Here is a 19,493-nt window from a genome sequence, read left to right as displayed (position 1 = left end):
TCCGTGGACCGCCTGGCAGGAGACACATGTGACGCGGGAACGTGCATTATTTCGTGCGCGCGCGTGAGGGTACAGAAAGTGTGGGACAATATATATTTACGGGTAGCAAGCCTTGGGTTCAGATCTCATCTCATTTGTTCAATATATTCTTAAATGTTTGTACAAAATTTGACAAAACAGTCTTTCTTTGATTAATTATGACTAAGTGACGTCAACATTATTTTGTTGATCTCGGCATTGTAACACTGCGGCATAGTTCGCGAGAATTTTCTAAGTTGCACCACTAGATGCTTAACGACATTGATTCCTTGAGTTGCCATGCGTGACATTTTACGACAATCATTTCACAGGTAATACTGAAAGATATTTTACGACAATCATTTCACAGGTAATACTGAAAGATATTTTACGACAATCATTTCACAGGTAATACTGAAAGATATTTTACGACAATCATTTCACAGGTAATACTGAAAGATATTTTACGACAATCATTTCACAGGTAATACTGAAAGATATTTTACGACAATCATTTCACAGGTAATACTGAAAGATATTTTACGACAATTGTTTCACAGGTAATACTGAAAGATATTTTACGAAACGCAGACAAGAGAGGACAAAAAAAAATGAGAAGGGCCATGTGACACATTAACTCACACCCACCCGTACGACTTCAGGGCAAGCCGTAAACGTAAAGCTAATTAGAACCAAACAGCACGGATGAACGAGCTCATTTTTAAAAGAATGTTTTGATTGAAAGCCATACGTGACCGATCTGTGGTCATCTCTATTGCCTGTGCCCAGTTCACATTATAAGAAATTGTATAGAAATGAAAAAAAAAAGTTAATTGTTATTAATACAAAAAAAAAGCAAAGAAAGTTTTGAAATGAATGAATTGGTTTTTTTCTTTCTATTTCCATAGGCTCATTCAGGTCTTTCAATGTATGGTTACTTATTGGGTGGGCTTATAGGGTTGACTAAATATGTCATATCAATACCATATCAGATTTTATATTGTTGGTATCATTAACATCCGTTTGACTTATAGTCCTTCTAGATTTTTAAAAAAGTGTTTTTTTCTTTTTGAATTCTGGGTTTATCTAGTTCTTCTTTTTCTGGTGTTTATTTCTAGGACTGAATAGTTTGTTCAACACCTTCGGCTTTGATTGTCACGTCATCTTCACTGGGCTCTGTAGTCTCAAAACAGTCTTCGGGGCATTTATCGGATGGAGGCGAGGCAGCTGTCTCGGCGCCTGGCAAAATCATACTTTTCACATCCTGGTCGCGGTCGCCGGCCTCAAAGGTCTGCTGATGAAGCATCTCGCTGGTCACGGGGGCAGAAAGCTGCTTTTGCATGACATCGCTGCTCGCAGGGTATTCGTTGTCTCCAGAGTGTGTCGAGTGGCAGCTAAACTTCACATCCGATTGGTTGGCCTTGATCAGGCGCGTGTCTGACGTGCACGAGATTTTCTTCACGCGCCTGTTTCCGGTCATCCCCTTTCTGTGCTGCTCTTCGATGCGCTCCCAGCAAGAATCCTCCATGAGTGAGAACTCCTCCACAAAGACCTCGTTGACTTCCTCCTCCTCCTCCTCCTCCACCTCTGTGGCAGTTAGCAAAGATTTTTCATTGTCCACGGTGACAATCCTCTGCATATGTTTCTTGGCTGAAGTGATGTATGCCAACGGACTGTGGAATTGAGAAATTTCGAGGTCAGGGAGTTGAATCGAGCTGTTCTTCTCATTAAGTTTGGATTCTGAGCTTGACTCCCTGACTCTCTGATTGGCCCAGGGTATTTCTCCCATGTTTGAAATCTTAGCACCGATTTTCAGCACCTTTGTGGGCAAGCCCCAGATAAAGACACATCCGTCTTTAGACGTGGAGATAACGAACTTCAGATTGTGAGAGAAGCAGAGACCGCTTACACTTTTGGCGTGGCCGTGAACGTCTGCTAGAAGCATTCCGTTGGCGAGACTAAAGACGCTGATAGTTCTGTCTGAGCAGGCGGACAGGATCAAGTTCGTCATGGTGTCGATCTGTATTTTCTCCAGCCGAGCATTTTCATTGCTGCAGACGTTGAGACGTTTGATCTCTTTACAACTCCTGGCGTCCAGCATGCTGACCTCACCATTGATGCGGCCCACGCCAATCAGACACTCGTTGGCGCACACGATCATATCGATGACGGAGCAGGCCGTGTGGCGGCAACGAAAAGGTTTAAATTTGGGAACTTCTTCCAGACGACTTCGACTCATTATAAGGGATCTGAAAATATAGAACAGCATTTCATCATTCAGTACCCGTGAATTGTTTGTTTTTATCTTAACATGTAAAATGCTGACATTTCTTCAAAAAAGAAGATGATTACGTCCTACGCGTGTTCCTAGGTCAATCAAATCATGCATGTAAACCAATGAATTAAATTCTGTCAAAGTCATTGGTTTTCCTGGCTGGCTCAGGCATGTTCTAATAGCACAAGGGAAGACGGCGCATTTGTACAAATCTATCCTAGCATATGGAACGAGGAATGTACCTTTATCTTTGTGTCTTTCTGAGTATTTTATTAGGTTTTGTTTTTGTATTTGAATATTATGGTTCAGTGTTATATAAATAATTGCTACATTACTTTTTAGTCTTCTATCCTGAAGGCTTTCTAAATTTAGTGATTTTACTAAAGGTGTTACTCTAGTCAAATGAGAATATTCATTTTGTTATGAATCTCACTGCTCTATTTTCTGCTTTCACAAACTTTATAAACCATTTCAAATAAAAACGTAAATTATGCTGTCTTGAATATTTATTGTTAGCTTAATGTAAGTCTCTTCACAATTTCCATTGAAATCAGTAACACAGTCTGAATGTTTCAAAAATAGTAAACAGAGCGCGTCGTGAAAAGTAAAAACAAAACTATACTACAGATAATGGAAAAAAAAAAAAAAGAAAATTTATAATAACAGTAAATACTCTACTGTAGGAAATGACAGAAAACAAGAACAACAAATCATTGAGAAACTCTTATACTGAAATCTCCTGTCCTGATCTGAGAAACTCTTATACTGACCTGTACAGGCCAGAGCTGAGAAACTCCTAAACTGAAATGTCCAGCCCTGAGCAGAGAAACTCTTATATTAACCAATACAGTCCTGAGCTGAGAAACTCCTAAACTGAAATGTCCTGTCCTGAGCTGAAGAACTCTTATACTGACTGGTCAAGTCCTAAGAAACTCTTATAATGATCTGCCGTCCTAAAAAAAACACTCTCATACTGACCTTCCAGTTCTAAGAAACTCTTATAAATAAACTATGGCTTTTATATAGTGCTACTTTCATGCTAATAGCATGCTCAGAGCGCTTTGGTCCAATCTCATTTGTGAACCAGTGGGGGGAGGTGGTATCTAGGAGAAGGTTTTTCCCGTGCTGTCTTCAGGCGCTCAGTAAACACAACTCTGTTCGAGTCGGGTGTCTTCAGGCGCTCAGTAAACACAGCTCTGTTCGAGTCGGGTGTCTTCAGGCGCTAAGTAAACACAACTCTGCCCGAGTCGGGTGTCTCGAACCCCCTTAATAGGTAGCCAAGCCAAGCCAAGCCTCTCGACCACGCTTCCCAGTGACCTTCCAGTTCTAAGAAACTCTTATACTGACCTTCCAGTCCTAGGAAACTCTTATACTGACCTTCCAGTTCTAAGAAACTCTTATACTGACCTTCCAGTTCTAAGAAACTCTTATACTGACCTTCCAGTTCTAAGAAACTCTTATACTGACCTTCCAGTTCTAATAAACTCTTATACTGACCTTTCAGTTCTAAGAATTCTTATACTGACCTTTCAGTCCTAAGAAACTCTTATACTGACCTTCCAGTTCTAAGAAACTCTTATACTGACCTTCCAGTTCTAAGAAACTCTTATACTGACCTTCCAGTTCTAAGAAACTTTTATACTGACCTTCCAGTTCTAAGAAACTCTTATACTGACCTTCCAGTTCTAAGAAATTCTGATACTGACCTTCCAGTCCTAAGAAACTCTTATACTGACCTTCCAGTCCTAAGAAACTCTTATACTGACCTTCCAGTCCTAAGAAACTCTTATACTGATATTCCAGTCCTAAGAAACTCTTATACTGACCTTCCAGTTCTAAGAAATTCTTATACTGACCTTCCAGTCCTAAGAAACTCTTATACTGACCTTCCAGTCCTAAGAAACTCTTATACTGACCTTCAAGTCCTAAGAAACTCTTATACTGACCTTCCAGTCCTAAGAAACTCTTAAACTGACCTTCCAGTTCTAAGAAATTCTTATACTGACCTTCCAGTCCTAAGAAACTCTTATACTGACCTTCCAGTTCTAAGAAACTCTTATACTGACCTATCCAGTCCTGAGCTGAACAACGTCATGGTATCGTTAGCGCAGCACATGCCAAGGGAGTTAATCGAGCTAGAGTGAACGTTTAAAGAACTCAGCAGAATGAAGTTGTTGTTCATGTCGAAAATGTGAATCATCCGGTCTCGTCCACCACTGATTAGTAACTACACAATGTAGAGTTCATATAGGGTCATTTCAATTAGGTCACACATTATGTATACACATAGCAAATGTTATATAATATATATATAATAGAGAGAGAAATTGCGTCCAACACGTATTTATGTAAAGTAGTTGTTCATGTTAATTACAGACTCCAACGAATTGTATTTACTCTTCTGCTTTATCAAGAAGAAAGAGTAGGCCTCCTATTTATAAGAATTCGTTCTAGATCATAGAATAAGAAATGTGCTTTTATCCTTGTGTCTGTGTAATTAATTAAGCTGCTATTGTATTTGTAACCTATAGTTCAGTGTTTTATGTATATATGCTATTTTACATTTTAGTCTTCGGTTCTGTCGTGTTTCTAAATTTGGTGATTTTACTTCTCATACTCAAAGGTGTTACTTTACTTATATGTGGGTATTCATTTGTGATGAACATCAAGGCTTGTGGCCTGTGACACTGCAATGCAGAATGATGGATAATTTGATTAGATAAAAGATAGATGAAGAAAGATCAAGGCTGATGGGCCTTGTGGTCTTATCATATGTCAGTGTAATGCAGACTGAGAGATAATTTAATGAAACATCAAGGCTTGTGGTCTGTGACAGTGTAATGCAGACTGAGAGATAATTTAATGAAACATCAAGGCTTGTGGCCTGTGACAGTGTAATGCAGACTGAGAGATAATTTAATGAAACATCAAGGCTTGTGGCCTGTGACAGTGTAATGCAGACTGAGAGATAATTTAATGAAACATCAAGGCTTGTGGCCTGTGACAGTGTAATGCAGACTGAGAGATAATTTAATGAAACATCAAGGCTTGTGGCCTGTGACAGTGTAATGCAGACTGAGAGATAATTTAATGAAACATCAAGGCTTGTGGCCTGTGACAGTGTAATGCAGACTGAGAGATAATTTAATGAAACATCAAGGCTTGTTGCCTGTGACAGTGTAATGCAGACTGAGAGATAATTTGATTAGATACAAGATAGATGAAGAAAGTGCTATTAAAATGCAGTACTAGCCTTTAAGTTTAAACGAGAGCCACAGTAAATGTGTAAGGTGGACACGCCCCTGTTGTGACGGTGTACAGTCTTGATATTTTCTAAAGTTGAAGTCTGGTATACAGAGATCAAGCCTGTAGAATCACCAGTTACAATATAGTCACGGTCAGGACTGATCTAGATAGAACAATACAGATAGTCACTCATTTAGATATAACAAAAGAATCCCTAATTAATCATAATATTTACAAAATTACATTAAATATTAAAAAATTATTCATGATAGGATTGGAAATTTCTATATAATGATTTAGTAAATTTATGATCTAGACAAATATTAGGCCTACATTTATATGTTTCAAATGATAATCGTCTATCCCATTAAATAAAAATAAAAGATTGTTGAAGAAGTCAAGAATTATTTTTTTTAAAGTTTAAATAATTGAAATCATCTATGACATTTGTAAAATTAACTCTTTAATAGCACATTTGATTTCTTCGTTAAAAAATGAATGATAAATAATTAAGATCTATGACTTAATGGGTTGAGAGAAATATTTTAGGCATGTGAAAAACTAATCATTTCATTTCAAGAATAAGGTCAAGTTAATTTAATCAAAACTTTTCCAGATCAATATTGGGTCATTTTGAGTTTGTGTGTCGCATTTGGTCATTTTCAGGTCGATTTTAAGTCGCCATTGGGCCGAAACCTTTCTCTCAACTCTCAATTCTGATCAAGTTTATTTTTACTTTGGATTATTATTTAATTACCGAAATACCTTGACCGTTGTGATAAGCTTCTCGTTTGTCGGGAGCTTCATGCTCTCCTGGGGGACAGGGGTCACTTCATTCACACTGGGGTCAGTGCGGTCAAACTCCGTATAGATGGTCTTGCTGCTCTTGCAACAAATGCCGTTGGACATGGCGATCTCCCAGATGCGGACAGTGGCGTCGTGCGAGACGGTAACGATAGTTTCTTTATTCTTACTAGCTGTGGAGCTGCGCATGAGATCGAGTCCAGAGATTGCTTTACTGTGATTGACTGAGTAATACCTGTGTAATGAGGAATCGGGTAGATCATTTAGTTCGATTATTTCGTACTAGTCGACCGCCTTAGGCCACTGCTACCTATGCGACCGCAGTGGGCCCCGCACTTGCATAGGACCCGCGCTAATTGTAGGTGTATATTTATTTATTGAATTAAACCATTTATAACTTATAACAGATTTTCCGCGGCCTTCTGTCGATTTACCAGGAGCTCCTAGAAATCTCCTGAAATTGCAAAATATACGAAAAAGTCCTGGAAATATCCGAAATTATTAAAATCTTTGGAAAAATCAAACAAATCTCCTGAAATATATATATACAAAAATTGTCATTTTGGGGTGTCATTCAATATGGAAAACGCCAATCCTACGCGCGATAAAAAAAAAACGGCCTTATGCAATACCCGTAATTGTGGAATCTAGTGAAAGAAGCTTCTCGCGCCTCAAACTAATGTAGAATTACTTGAGGTCAACAATTCTCAAAGATAGATGGTAATTCTTGCTATTGAGCGTGATCTATGTAGGAAACAGAATTCTTATTATATGCAGTATGACTTCGCTACACGCAAGGCTCGTGTAGTAATTCTGTGCGTAATAAAGAATGAAAATGCAAAGACGAATTTATTTTCTAATACAAACTCTTAATTTTCACTTATTATCCGTATCCCTACCCAAACTGGGCCCCGCAAAGTCCGTTTCTCATTGGACCCCACAAGTTAAGTCCGGATCTGCTATTTAGTGACGGGTGAATATAGGGTAGTTAACTTGTTCTCTTTCCATGACTTCTTGGTCATAGTTCAATTATTTCGTACTAGTCGACCGGCGGCGTAGCATACGCCGCTATTTTGCAGGGCCGGCCTTAGGCCACTGCAACCTATGCGACAGCAGCGGGCTCCGCACCTTATTTTTCATATTTTATCTTGAACTTATCCCGGAGTTCACGTTTTTAGGTGTTTAAAATAGAGACATTAAGTTAGCCAAGCCTTGTAAGCCTATAACATTCATTCATGTGCTAAAGTAATTCTTTGGCCAAGACGGACTGGCCATGAATTTCAAGCAAGCGTTTCATGACATGATGAGATGGATGTTATGAGCAGAACGCAGCTATGCAGTAGGCCTATGATGTAATGAGTTTTTGATATGAACATTTTGAACTGTTTTTGTTAAGAAATCATCAGACCAAGTGGCAATCATTTTGAGGAGCATGACCAAAGATTTGGACCTAGATGTGGACAACCTTATCTTCCCCATCTCGGCCAGCTTATGCATCGCTTATAAATTCGTCACATTAACTGTAATCTGCCTCTAATCATTAGCGCTCTGCGCTGCTGTAGTTGTGTTTACCCAAACACCTAACAAACGAAGGCGTGGATTGGCTCGATTTGACTTACTTCTGCTTTATATTATTTAGGTCACTGATGTCCCAAATGCACAAACTGCCGTTGGTCAAGGCGGCGGTCAGTAGATTGTGCTCGTAATCAAGGGCTAAGTAAATGTTGGCCTTGTGCTGATCCACTATAGCCTCCAGCGTACTCGTTTGACTTTTGATGACCTGCTCCGCGAAACAGATGTCAAGGGGAAGCGCTACAGTGACCTTGAACTAGAACAATCACCAAACAAAATAGTGTAAGCTTCGTCATTTTTCAATATTTTACATATATAACTAAAAATTAAGTTTTACAAAGTACATACAAACATACAAACAATTATGAAATTTTCGAAAACGAATGTTCAAAAAACCCATCACACTAACAATGGTATCTAAATGTCAAATCTCTATGTGCATATATTTTCTATTTATATGAATTGAATGCCTAAACTTTTATATGAGAACTGAGCTAGTTATAGAATTGTAAATGCCTATTGATAGTTAATGCATCTGAGTTTTTCACATCTGCTTAACATTAGAAAATGATACAATTTTACACAGATAGCCGATGAGAAGAGAACAAACAGACGCTAGTATGTTTACTCTATAGTGGATATACCATAGTCTATGATAGGCCTACTTTAGTATCTGCAACATTTTTGGATATTATAATGCGTCTCACTAAACTTAATGACAAAGCTTGAATCTCGGAACTTAATGAATGCATCTTTTTGCACATTTTAACCAAAACTTGTGTTTCATTGTCAAAACCTGTCCTTTAAGCTCTTTTTTTTTTCTTCATTGGAAACTGTTTTATTCTGCATTATATCATGTCATGTAGGTTTTGTTTTCTTTCACCTTAATAATATCTATATATGTCAGTGTCTTGGAAACGAAAAGCTTAATAACAAAAGTTAACACATGAAATTAAATGGCCAGCTTCGTACTGTTGGTACGTAGAGCGTGGTTCGGAAACTAACCAAGTCAATTTAGCCATCTTACGAAGGCATTTCTGCGATGTTGGTGTTTCAATGTTCATTGAATTTGATTATGTGGTATTGGTGGCAAGGTAAAATGGGTATCAGAATTTTTAAAAAGTCCCCGCTTCATCAGGTGCCTTACGTTACGCCGCTGAAATGTTGTTGTTTTTTTAAGAAATATGGCTTATTTCCCATGTGACTGACCTCAAGTGACAAGGCATCGAAGAAATAGACATGTCCACATATGGAGCCGACCATCAACTGAGTGTCGTGGACCTGGATGCTGGACAGCTGTGTGTTCTGTAGGCGTTTGTAAACTTTGACCTCCCTGGTTGTTGACAACTAAAATGAACGAAAATTCAATGATTCAAAAATAAGTTATAAAAATAGTTAGGCCACTCTAGCATCTCCACATTGTTTCTTGCAAAGTACATTTTCCAAAGAAACGAACGAATCGTTCTTTTTAATTCAACTAGGCTAGGTCTACACCTAGAAAGCTAAGGATGAGTTTTAATGTTGACTGAGGGTACTCAAATGTTTTTCAGTTGACGACTTCCATGAAATCCCAATGTGAATAAGTTAGTGCAATGCAATCACATCTCTAGCATTAATTAAACTTAAGCTGGTTTTTTTTTCTGTGATACCCTGTGTGTGGGACGTTGCTATGATTCCATGGCTGAAAAAAGAAAGCTATAAAGATTTTAAACATAAACAAGGTTACAAAAGACAGTTTGTGTGGTCAAACTCAAACAAACAAACTCAAAATCGGCCCCCGAAGTGGTCCACCCAGAAAGAATGAAATTATATCAAAGACAAATGAGAGATAAGAATGGAGAAAGAAGGTTAACAGATCTTGTGTAGTGCCCCAACGGTACCGCAGATCAAATGATAGGTGAAAGTGAATGTAAAGTTGTGAACCTGGCCTAACTAGTTCACCTTTCAGACCTTGTGGTCTATAGGCCAGATGATGTAAAGTTCATGTTTTTGTGGCCCTACGGTTAACGAGGGTGTCATGTAGCCAGCACAACGACCAACCGCCTTTACTTTTCCAGAACTAATGTCAGGTACCCATTAGAGCTGAGTGGACTCAGTCTTCACCAGGATTCGAACCCGGGACCACCGGTTCGGAAGCCAAGCGCTTTACCGCTCAGCCACCGCGCCTCCACTGGACTATCTGATGTCTTATAATTGATCTGTTTTGATAAGGCTCAACCTCTTATTAGAATTCTCATAAGTGACAATGGTATTGTTATAACAAAACAGTAAGGAAAATGAACTTTACTAGATTACTATTTGTTTTAAATTAAGTGTAACGTATAATGCATACTAATTAGCTTTTTCTCTTTAAAAAACTGCTTGCATAACTGATTTTAAAAATTAGATTTTTCGCTTTCAGAAAAAAAAAGTAGCCGTTGCATCAGAACTTTGAATGGTCTAAAATATTGTGATGTCGGATTTTCAATATCTTTTCTAGTTTACGAGATCTAAACGGGACGGACGGACAGACAGACAGACATTTCGCACAAAACTAATAGCGTCTTTTCCCCTTTCGGGGGCCGCTAAAAACACCATTTTGGTCACGTTGTTACTCTTTTACTAACAAGACACTAAACATAGGAACTCTTTTTGTTTCATTGGCCATTAAATATCATTTTATATTATTACCCAAGTCTACTACTTTAATTTCTCTTCATCTCAAGAAGCCAACGACCTACAACAACAACGAACGTCAACAATTACCTTACATACTAAGTCAACTAGTATATCTATTCAACTAGAAACAGTCAATTACCTTACACACTAAGTCAACTAGTATATCTATTCAACTAGAAACAGTCAATTACCTTACACACTAAGTCAACTAGTATATCTATTCAACTAGAAACAGTCAATTACCTTACACACTAAGTCAACTAGTATATCTATTCAACTAGAAACAGTCAATTACCTTAAACACAAAGCCAACTAGTATATCTATTCAACTAGAAACAGTCAATTACCTTACACACTAAGCCAACTAGTATATCTATTCAACTAGAAACAGTCAATTACCTTACATACTAAGTCAACTAGTATATCTATTCAACTAGAAACAGTCAATTACCTTAAACACAAAGCCAACTAGTATATCTATTCAACTAGAAACAGTCAATTACCTTACACACGATGCCACATTTAGTTACGCTGTAGATGAAATCTTCTGAAAGCTGCGACCCGCATACGATATCCACAAAAGTGAAGTTCTTGATATCGCCAAGGATGGCCGGTCTTCCATACAGGGTGCTCAAAGAAGGGCGCAGAGGGCAGTATTTGTTGGGCTCTTTCTTCATTGGCACGGGGTACCAAAACTTGATATGGTGTGTCCCACACGTTGTAAAAAAGTTGTCCTTCGTAGAAAAGGCCATGGAGAAAATGTCCTCTGTAAATAACGCTGACTGTTTGACTGTTTTTATTTATTACTTTTGAAATACATTTCAATGGCTTATGAGAATTTAAAAAAAAAATTGAAAAGAGAAAGAGAAATACGATAACATTGAAGAAATGTTTAAACGTTGAAATGTATGAACGCATTCATTTTCGTCAGTGACGCAGAATATTTAGGTCACAATCATAATATAATGCATTTTTTATGAAATCAGAGGCGATTGACTTACTTAAATTTATTAAACTTTATTAGGCCAAAATAAAAAAAAGCGCTAAATAAAATTGTTGCATTTAACATTAGAAAATGATACAACTTTACGCAAACATCCGATGAAAAAAGAACAGACAGGCGCTAGTCTGTTTACTCTAAAGTGGATATACCAGAGAATAGATCTAGATCATTATAGGCCTACCAACATTTTTGTATATTATAATGCGTCTCTATAAACTGAAGGACAAAGGGAAATAACAACACTTATTTTCGTTTAGATTTTAATGCATGATTACCACCCTTTAGTATATAAATAAGAAATTGATGAAATAACAAAGCAACTTACCGGCGAACCGATTGCAAGCCAGTTTATTTTTATTGGGCCATCCCCAGACATTGATGAAGCCGTCGTGCCGAGTGCCCACTGAGACCACCAAGTGCATGTCCTTGGAAAAGGATGCACTGACGATGCCATACTCATGGCCCAGGAACTTTGTCAGCTCAACCTCTTGCTGGATGGACCACACTCTCAGCGGAGGCATGTATCCGAGCTCGCCGATCAGAAGCAAGTTGCCGTCTGGGGAGAACTTCACGCATGAGATAGTTTGATGTGCCTGGTGGATGTAGCCCCTCTGTCTTGAAATAACAAAATCACGGATTAGCTGGGGGGTTTTTTACCTATACTTTTTTATGTTTTATTTTATGAGCTAGCTGATACCCGTGCTACGCTACGCAACGGTTGAAATATTATGAGCTAGCTGATACCCGTGATACGCTACGCCACGGTTGAAGTAGCATGTAAATATGTTTATTCTGCGCGGAACACTCTTAAACCCCTCAATAAAACGGCCTGCTTTCCCACCCCCAGCACAGCTAGGACTCATATTCTATGTTCTATGTTCTTTTTTGTCTCTTTTATCCTTTAAACGAAGGACCCACAACATACAGATGTAAATATACATTTGATAATCACACAGCCACACTGATATAAGGATAATCCCTCATATTACTCTGAAAATTATCTACTCTTAGATGAGAATTTTATTAAAGAGCTAAATCTGTGAAAAAATAAACATAAACTAAAAAAAAAGAAACTATATGAAAGAAAGTTACGCACCAAAAAAAAGAGTGTTTATAAGCGCTTAGTTTAGTACTTAATACATTATTATGTTGGCTTTCAAAGACATATTTGTTAGAAATAAAAAGTCATTTTTAGTGACTTTACCCGATGCGATTTCGATCTTGAAAATGATTTTGTTTTCCTGGGCTTAAGGTAAGTAAGAACATGTACAATTTTCATATTTTATCGTCCTTCACTAGCGGGAGAATTCGTGATTATCAGTATTGTAGATTGAGTATTAATAATTATTTAGGGTATTTATAAATATATTAAATATTTATTTAGGGTATTTATAAATATATGGAATAAGATAAGCATATTTTGTCTGGTGTCGACACGTTTATTATTTCTATAAGAAATGTGTTTAAGTGCCCTCTTCCCTAGTGCCGATGGAGCAATGAACGGGTTGCCTGAATCAGCCAGGGAAATCAATGACTTATTTGAGTTTTAGTCTCTAGCATACACGACTGGGCTTTCCCATAGATACCCGAAGGACTTCATTATATTTCTGAAAGGAACTTCCATAATCTATAACATAAAAAAGTCATTCTTTATTTAACTATCTCATAATTCTATCTTATTAGATATGAATATGTCGGCTAAACCCATTTAAATACTCTACTTTTATTTTCATGGCAAAATAAAAATAAGTGAAGAAAACATTTCTCAATATTTGACATAGGCCGCTTTAGTTACATCTAAATCAAATCCATTAGATCAGAACTACCAGAGATGCCTACATGCCAAAATGGAAATGTGTATTCCCAGACCTGGAAATGCGTATTTTGAGTGGCAAATGCGTATTTTTCCTAAATATCAAGAAATATACCCAGGAAAGACTAAAATTAAATCATTCAAGCACATAACATACATGAAAGGCAGCTATCCTAAAGTTAACACAGCATAAAATTATATAAGACATTTTGTACATAAGTCAAAATATTTACACTTTTAGTCTTTGTCTTAGACTTTTCTAGACTATGTTAGAATGATAACGTTCTTGTCACTTGGCGATGATCTTATGATCATAATTAATATCTCTTGTGTACTTCACATTCCATAATAGCGCAACAGAACATTTAGATGGATCAGTAACATCTAGTTTTATAAAAGTAATTTTGTTTATAGGCAATTTCTTTACAAAGTATCCAGCCACTGGAAATATTTTATATCACTCAGATATTCTTCTTCCAGACCTTTTTTGCTGTTAGCAAATGAAAGCTTTTTAAATATGTGTTTTTCAGACAGATAATCCTAATAAGTCATTGAATTTCTTTCTAATTCTTTGAACTTAGGCCTTCATAAGTAATGGAACCTAGCTAGTCGCTAGTGACTATAACAGTAGCTACCACAGAAGATACATTCTGCAAATTATGAAACATCAGTTTTATACCCTTTATCATGCTAAAAGAGAGATTAAGGGCAACCAATGTTTCTTCTATGAAAACCTCTGCCCTTCGCACTATCATCTAAAAAAAAATCAAATCCAAATTCAAATCCAAATCTAGAATAGATCTAGATCTGTATGGAGCTTCATTAACAGTTGATTGTTTTTTAATGTGCATATTTTAGATTCCATAATTGATAAGAATTTATTTTTTTTTTAGTAGATTTAATGTTAGATCTAGATCTAGTTAAAGATATCTAGAGCCTTGAGTTTTTGAGGTACCTCTTCTACTAGAGTGGAATCTAAACCTACAGCCTACAATGATTGCTACATCTAGCCAGTATTCTAAATCTAAGTATGCTGGTCATATCTAGAGCTAGACTGTAGACTAGAATTAGATTTAGATCTAGAATCTAGATTTTATCTAAATCTAGAAAAATCTAGATCTATATTTAGATTACACAATTAGATCTGTATAGATCTAGATCTCAATTCTAAATCTATATTAACGTACATTCTAGTAAAGGTGCCTGACATATCTCTGGTTCTAGATCTAGTCTAGATGAAATAGAAGTAATCAATCAATTTAGATCAGTAAGATCTAGACCTAGTAAATATTTAAATCTTAAATATTCAAATCTTCGCGCGTCAGCGCGCGCGAAAAAAAAAAGCAATGCTAGATCTATCTTGTGGTAGATCTAATAGAAATAGTCCATTTCCAGGCATTGATGCACTGATCTATATATATCTATATTTAGCAAGAACTACTTTTTTTGTGTGTGTTTTTCTTAATTACATTTTTTTCTGGGGAAATGCGTATTTTCAGATGATAAACCGTACTCGCGTATTTTCGAGTCTATTTGCCTACAAAACACGCAAGATGCGTACTTGTAGGCAACTCTGGAACTACCCAAACAGAGGCCCGCAGGCCGCGGGTCATATCCGGCTAGTTATAATTAACACTGTTGTTTAATATTAACACAAGCAATCAGATGAACTCATGGATCTGCAATTATAATGTTCGTTGTTACACCATCCTAAAAGAAACTTGTTTAACAAGGTGGGGGGTAGTTGGGAACTGCAGAATTCTTCTTGTTGTAATATCTCATCGCCTTTAGCCATCGAGTTCTACCCATAGTTTAATTACCACTCGCTGTGCTTCATTAAGGTGAAGGGGGAATAACCCAGAAAGTAGAATTACAGAGAAGACATTTTGGTTACACTACAAAATGGTTCTAAGGACGTATACTTTTGTTTTTAAGATTTATAGAATTCTTTTGTTTTGTTTCCATGACCTACTTGCTATTGACGATATCCAATAGAACGGTGACTCCAGATGCCGGGTAGGCCAACGTTCCGGAGGATGGGTTGACCGCTAGACAGCTGCCAGAAAAGCAACCCATTCCCAGCGCCAACCTGAGCTTCAGTTTGGAAGGAGGGCTGGGCTGAGATCGCTCCGTTTTGACCTTCGCTTCCTTGCTCCATGGTGAGCCGCTTAGGTTATCACGTGCTCCACTTAATACCTAACAACAACAAAAGTAATCCATGCATTTATAGTGGCTATCATTGCAATGAGAATGGGAGTGAATTGAATGCAATGACAAGACATCAAGAATGTAACCGTCTTCCTTTTCCTCTTATCTGTTAACGAGAAACACATGGTACTTTAAGAACTAACACAGTGGATTGGGTTACTTGGGTCCTAGGAAAGCGACATAAAAAGGGTCACATTATTTTTTACAAAGTTTTGAGGACCGTCTTATGAATACATGACAGGGAATATTTCTCGGGACGTTTTAAACCTTCGTTAACACGTGGTCACAGATACCAGCGTTTCTCAAACTGTGTGGCGCACCCCTTTTGTGAAAACGAGATAATAATTAATGCTTTAAAAACTATTAAATTAAATGGGCTCGTTTCACCTTTCTTTGTTGTCACGAGAAGATTTCCAAGATTTAAACGTTCTTTTCAAGAAGACAACCGCACACCGACAGAAACATCTTGATGTCAAAGAGCGCGTGTAAATTCATGCAACTTATTTGCGCTAACTTGATGATTATAAATACAACTACTTCAAATCATAGAATTTAGAGTCAGGACTTTCAAAGTGTGACAATGTATTATGTAAACATTAACCCTCGACTTTGTAGGGGAAACATGTGTTTATATTTCAAGCATATACGTTAACGCCCAAGCTATTCCGTCAATCAGAAATTGAAAAAAAAGAATACTGGCTAAAGTCGATACAGTGCTGTGTTAACTAATGCATTGCTTACAGAGTTTTTTTTTTAAATGTTTATCAATGCTTTACTTAATGTGTGGATTTTTTTAAAGTGTTAGCTAATGCATTACTTATAGAGGGATGTGTGTGTGTGTGCGTGTTTATTAATTCTTTACCTACAGAGGGGATGTTTGTGTCTTATCTCATGCATTAATTACAGAGGGATGTTTGTGTGAGTTCACCAATACTTTGCTTACAGAGGGATGTTTGTGTGAGTTCACCAATACTTTGCTTACAGAGGGATGTTTGTGTGAGTTCACCAATACTTTACTTACAGAGGAATGTTTGTGTGAGTTCACCAATACTTTGCTTACAGAGGGATGTTTGTGTGAGTTCACCAATACTTTACTTACAGAGGAATGTTTGTGTGAGTTCACCAATACTTTGCTTACAGAGGGATGTTTGTGTGAGTTCACCAATACTTTACTTACAGAGGGATGTTTGTGTGAGTTCACCAATACTTTACTTACAGAGGGATGTTTGTGTGAGTTCACCAATACTTTACTTACAGAGGAAATGCTTGGTGAAAGGGGACTTTCAACAGATAAAGTCCCAGCGTTTTCTTCCATTGTCTGTGTTTGCTGAGATTCTTCGGGGGTCTTCTAAATGGTACGTTCAGACGATGCCGCTCCATAAGTCTTAATGAATTGTTTTTTGGTCTTGGTGTTTGAACGCCATGGTTTCGACTAGTTCTACCTTTTTTCTTAAAAGATCATTTTCTGTTCCTTGCTGTTGTTTGCTCTGTGATTTCGTCCAGGCAAGGTGGGCATCAAGCAATGTGAGACAGACGATGGAACGAGCTCAAGATGCGCCTCCCATCACCCGCTTTGTCTTTCCTGATGTTCAATTTTTAAATCATCAGAGCTTTTTTTACTGGGGACAAAGATAGTCATGTAATTAGTTGTTTTTTTCAAGAACATTTCTTAGCGAAACACTTATACTAAAGAAATCTTTTTCATTGTATTCCTCTTTAAAAACAAATTTTAAAATATATTAAAAAGCCTATATAACAATCGTTATTTATTAAAATATAGGTCTGGATAATAGTATGGTTTATTTTTTAAATAGCAATCCTTCAAGTTTAGTTTAGAAAAGGTCAATGTTAAAATAGCCAAATCGTCATCCTGGTAGACGCCAAAAACAGTCCTTTCAAACCTTAAAAAAAACCTCTAACGCTTCTATATCCAGAGGCGGAACAAGGCGTAGGTATTGTGGGCGATAGCCCACGGCCTTGTGGTTCAATGGGACTCGCTCCTCGACATTTCTTCATTACTTAAAAAGGGTGCAGCTGGTATTACATAAGCACCTGAACCCACTACCTTGACTATATTCAAAATAATAGACCACATCACAGATGCCAAAAACGGTTACAGATGAGGTGATTCGTAGAATAAAAGAGGTCAAATTTTTGTTTTTGCTCTTCAGCAGATATTTAGACTATTAGAGACTTGGATAGGTGATTCGTTAATTTGTTTGGCTATCATTACCATAGCTAGATCTAGAATCTAGAAGATCTAAAATTCTGAATGTATAGGATGATAGGCCTGGTATGCCTAACCGTTTTATAGTCTAGTATCAGAGTTATGAAATTGTTTTGGATCTATGTGCATAGTAGATAAATGAGCATTGTGTGCTTGGATTGGGGTTACTGCAAAAAAAAGTTGTTTAGGACTTATTAATAAAGCCGAGATCTAGAGCTAGATCTTTACTACTACATCTTTATATATAATTCTCTTCTTCCCTAAACGGGTCAAACAAGAAGTAAAGGAAAGATCACTCTCTTATTTCTGCGGATAGTCATCACCATGAAAAAAAAACAAGGGGGGGGGGGAGAACACGTTTTCACAGCTCGTTACGGATGGCTGCGCGTTGGACTGTCAAATCCTGCCGCCCGCTCCCATCCCATGCGGGAGGTTTGGACTAGGAAGTAAAATATCGTTAACTCTGAAGGAACATCCGAAACATGTTAAACATTTTACAAACACTAAATAGCAGGGCCGGACTTAAGCATTGTGGGGCCCTATTCGAAACGGATTTCGCGGGGCCAAGTTTGGGTAGAGAAGCGGACAATAAGTGAAATTTAAGAGTTTGTATTAGAAAATATGCATTTTATTCATTCTTTACTACGTACAGAATTACTTTACGAGCCTTGCGTGTAGCAAAGTCATACAGTATATCATAAGAATTCTGTTTCCCACATAGATCCCGCTCAATAGCAAGAATTAACAAAAGTTTCAATCTATCTTTGAGAATTGTTGACCTCAAGTAATTCTTCATTAGTTTGAGGCGCGAGAAGCTTCTTTCACCTGATTACACAATTACGGCTAATGCATAATGCCGTTTTTATTAATAGCGCGTAGGATTGACGTTTTCCATATTGAATGACACCCCAAAATGACAATTTTTTTCTATGTATTTCCGTATATTTTAAGGACTTTTTCGTATATTTTGCAATTTCGGGAGATTTCCAGGAGCTCCTTGTAAATCGACAGGAGTGCGCTTGAAATCTGTTTTAAGTTATAAAATGGTTTAATTTAATAATTTATACACCTTGAATTAGCGCGGGTTCCATGAAAGTGCGAATCCTTCGGTCACATAGGTTGCAGTGGCCTAAGACTGGCCCTGCAAAATAGCGGCGTATGCTACGCCGCCGGTCGACTAGTATATGATATTTTTATCAAGATTCTACCTAATTATGATAATTAGAATAATATAAATACCAGTAGGCCTATTTATAAAACGAACAAAAAAAAAAGAGATCTAAATCTAGATCTGGATCTACTAAGTCTAATGAGTTAATTAGGCCTAGTGAACAATAATTATTTTATAATATTAATAAATTAATGAATAATTAGATCTATATTTATAAGGATAATAATTTTATTATCATGATCATGATGAGTAATTATGTCTTGTAATATAATACTAGACCCTAATATTAGACTAGTTTAGGACAACTATTCTAGATCTTAAATATGTATGACTAACACTAATGCAGAGTTTAGGTTTAACTCAGAGCAAGCTACTTTATTAACCTATACTATCTTGTACTAAATACCCACATAGAGCTCAATTTATGTTGATGTTCATCGCGATAGTGACGTGAGTTATCCGGTGAAGAGCTTGTTAGATCCGGTGATATTTAGTGTT

The 19,493-nt window shown here is 37.1% G+C and overlaps 1 protein-coding gene across 3 annotated transcripts; it reads right to left on the bottom strand.

Moving 5' to 3' along the window:
- Positions 1 to 882: 882 nt before the first annotated feature.
- On the bottom strand, positions 883 to 19,493 carry LOC106079897 (mitogen-activated protein kinase-binding protein 1-like). Of its 3 annotated transcripts, none has more exons than XM_056012282.1 (11): positions 19,406 to 19,493; positions 16,853 to 17,216; positions 15,362 to 15,585; positions 11,902 to 12,191; positions 11,077 to 11,339; positions 9,125 to 9,262; positions 7,963 to 8,171; positions 6,305 to 6,578; positions 5,547 to 5,702; positions 4,360 to 4,520; positions 883 to 2,267 (listed from the first exon to the last, which is right to left on the bottom strand). In XM_056012282.1, exons 2-11 carry the CDS (start codon positions 16,910 to 16,912, stop codon positions 1,133 to 1,135), a joined length of 2,910 nt encoding a protein of 969 aa, XP_055868257.1. In that variant the 5' UTR covers positions 16,913 to 17,216; positions 19,406 to 19,493; the 3' UTR covers positions 883 to 1,132. The 3 variants fall into 3 exon arrangements, with proteins under 3 accessions (XP_055868257.1, XP_055868260.1, XP_055868267.1); XM_056012285.1 differs by lacking the exon at positions 19,406 to 19,493 and adding an exon at positions 19,332 to 19,348; XM_056012292.1 differs by lacking the exons at positions 16,853 to 17,216; positions 19,406 to 19,493 and having other exon boundaries at positions 11,902 to 12,187; positions 15,362 to 15,495.

Source organism: Biomphalaria glabrata, chromosome 1, assembly GCF_947242115.1.
Source record: "Biomphalaria glabrata chromosome 1, xgBioGlab47.1, whole genome shotgun sequence".
Lineage (NCBI taxonomy): Eukaryota > Metazoa > Mollusca > Gastropoda > Planorbidae > Biomphalaria > Biomphalaria glabrata.
The sequence above is the reverse complement of the archived record's forward strand: the minus strand, read 5'-3'. Positions and strand labels throughout refer to the sequence as shown.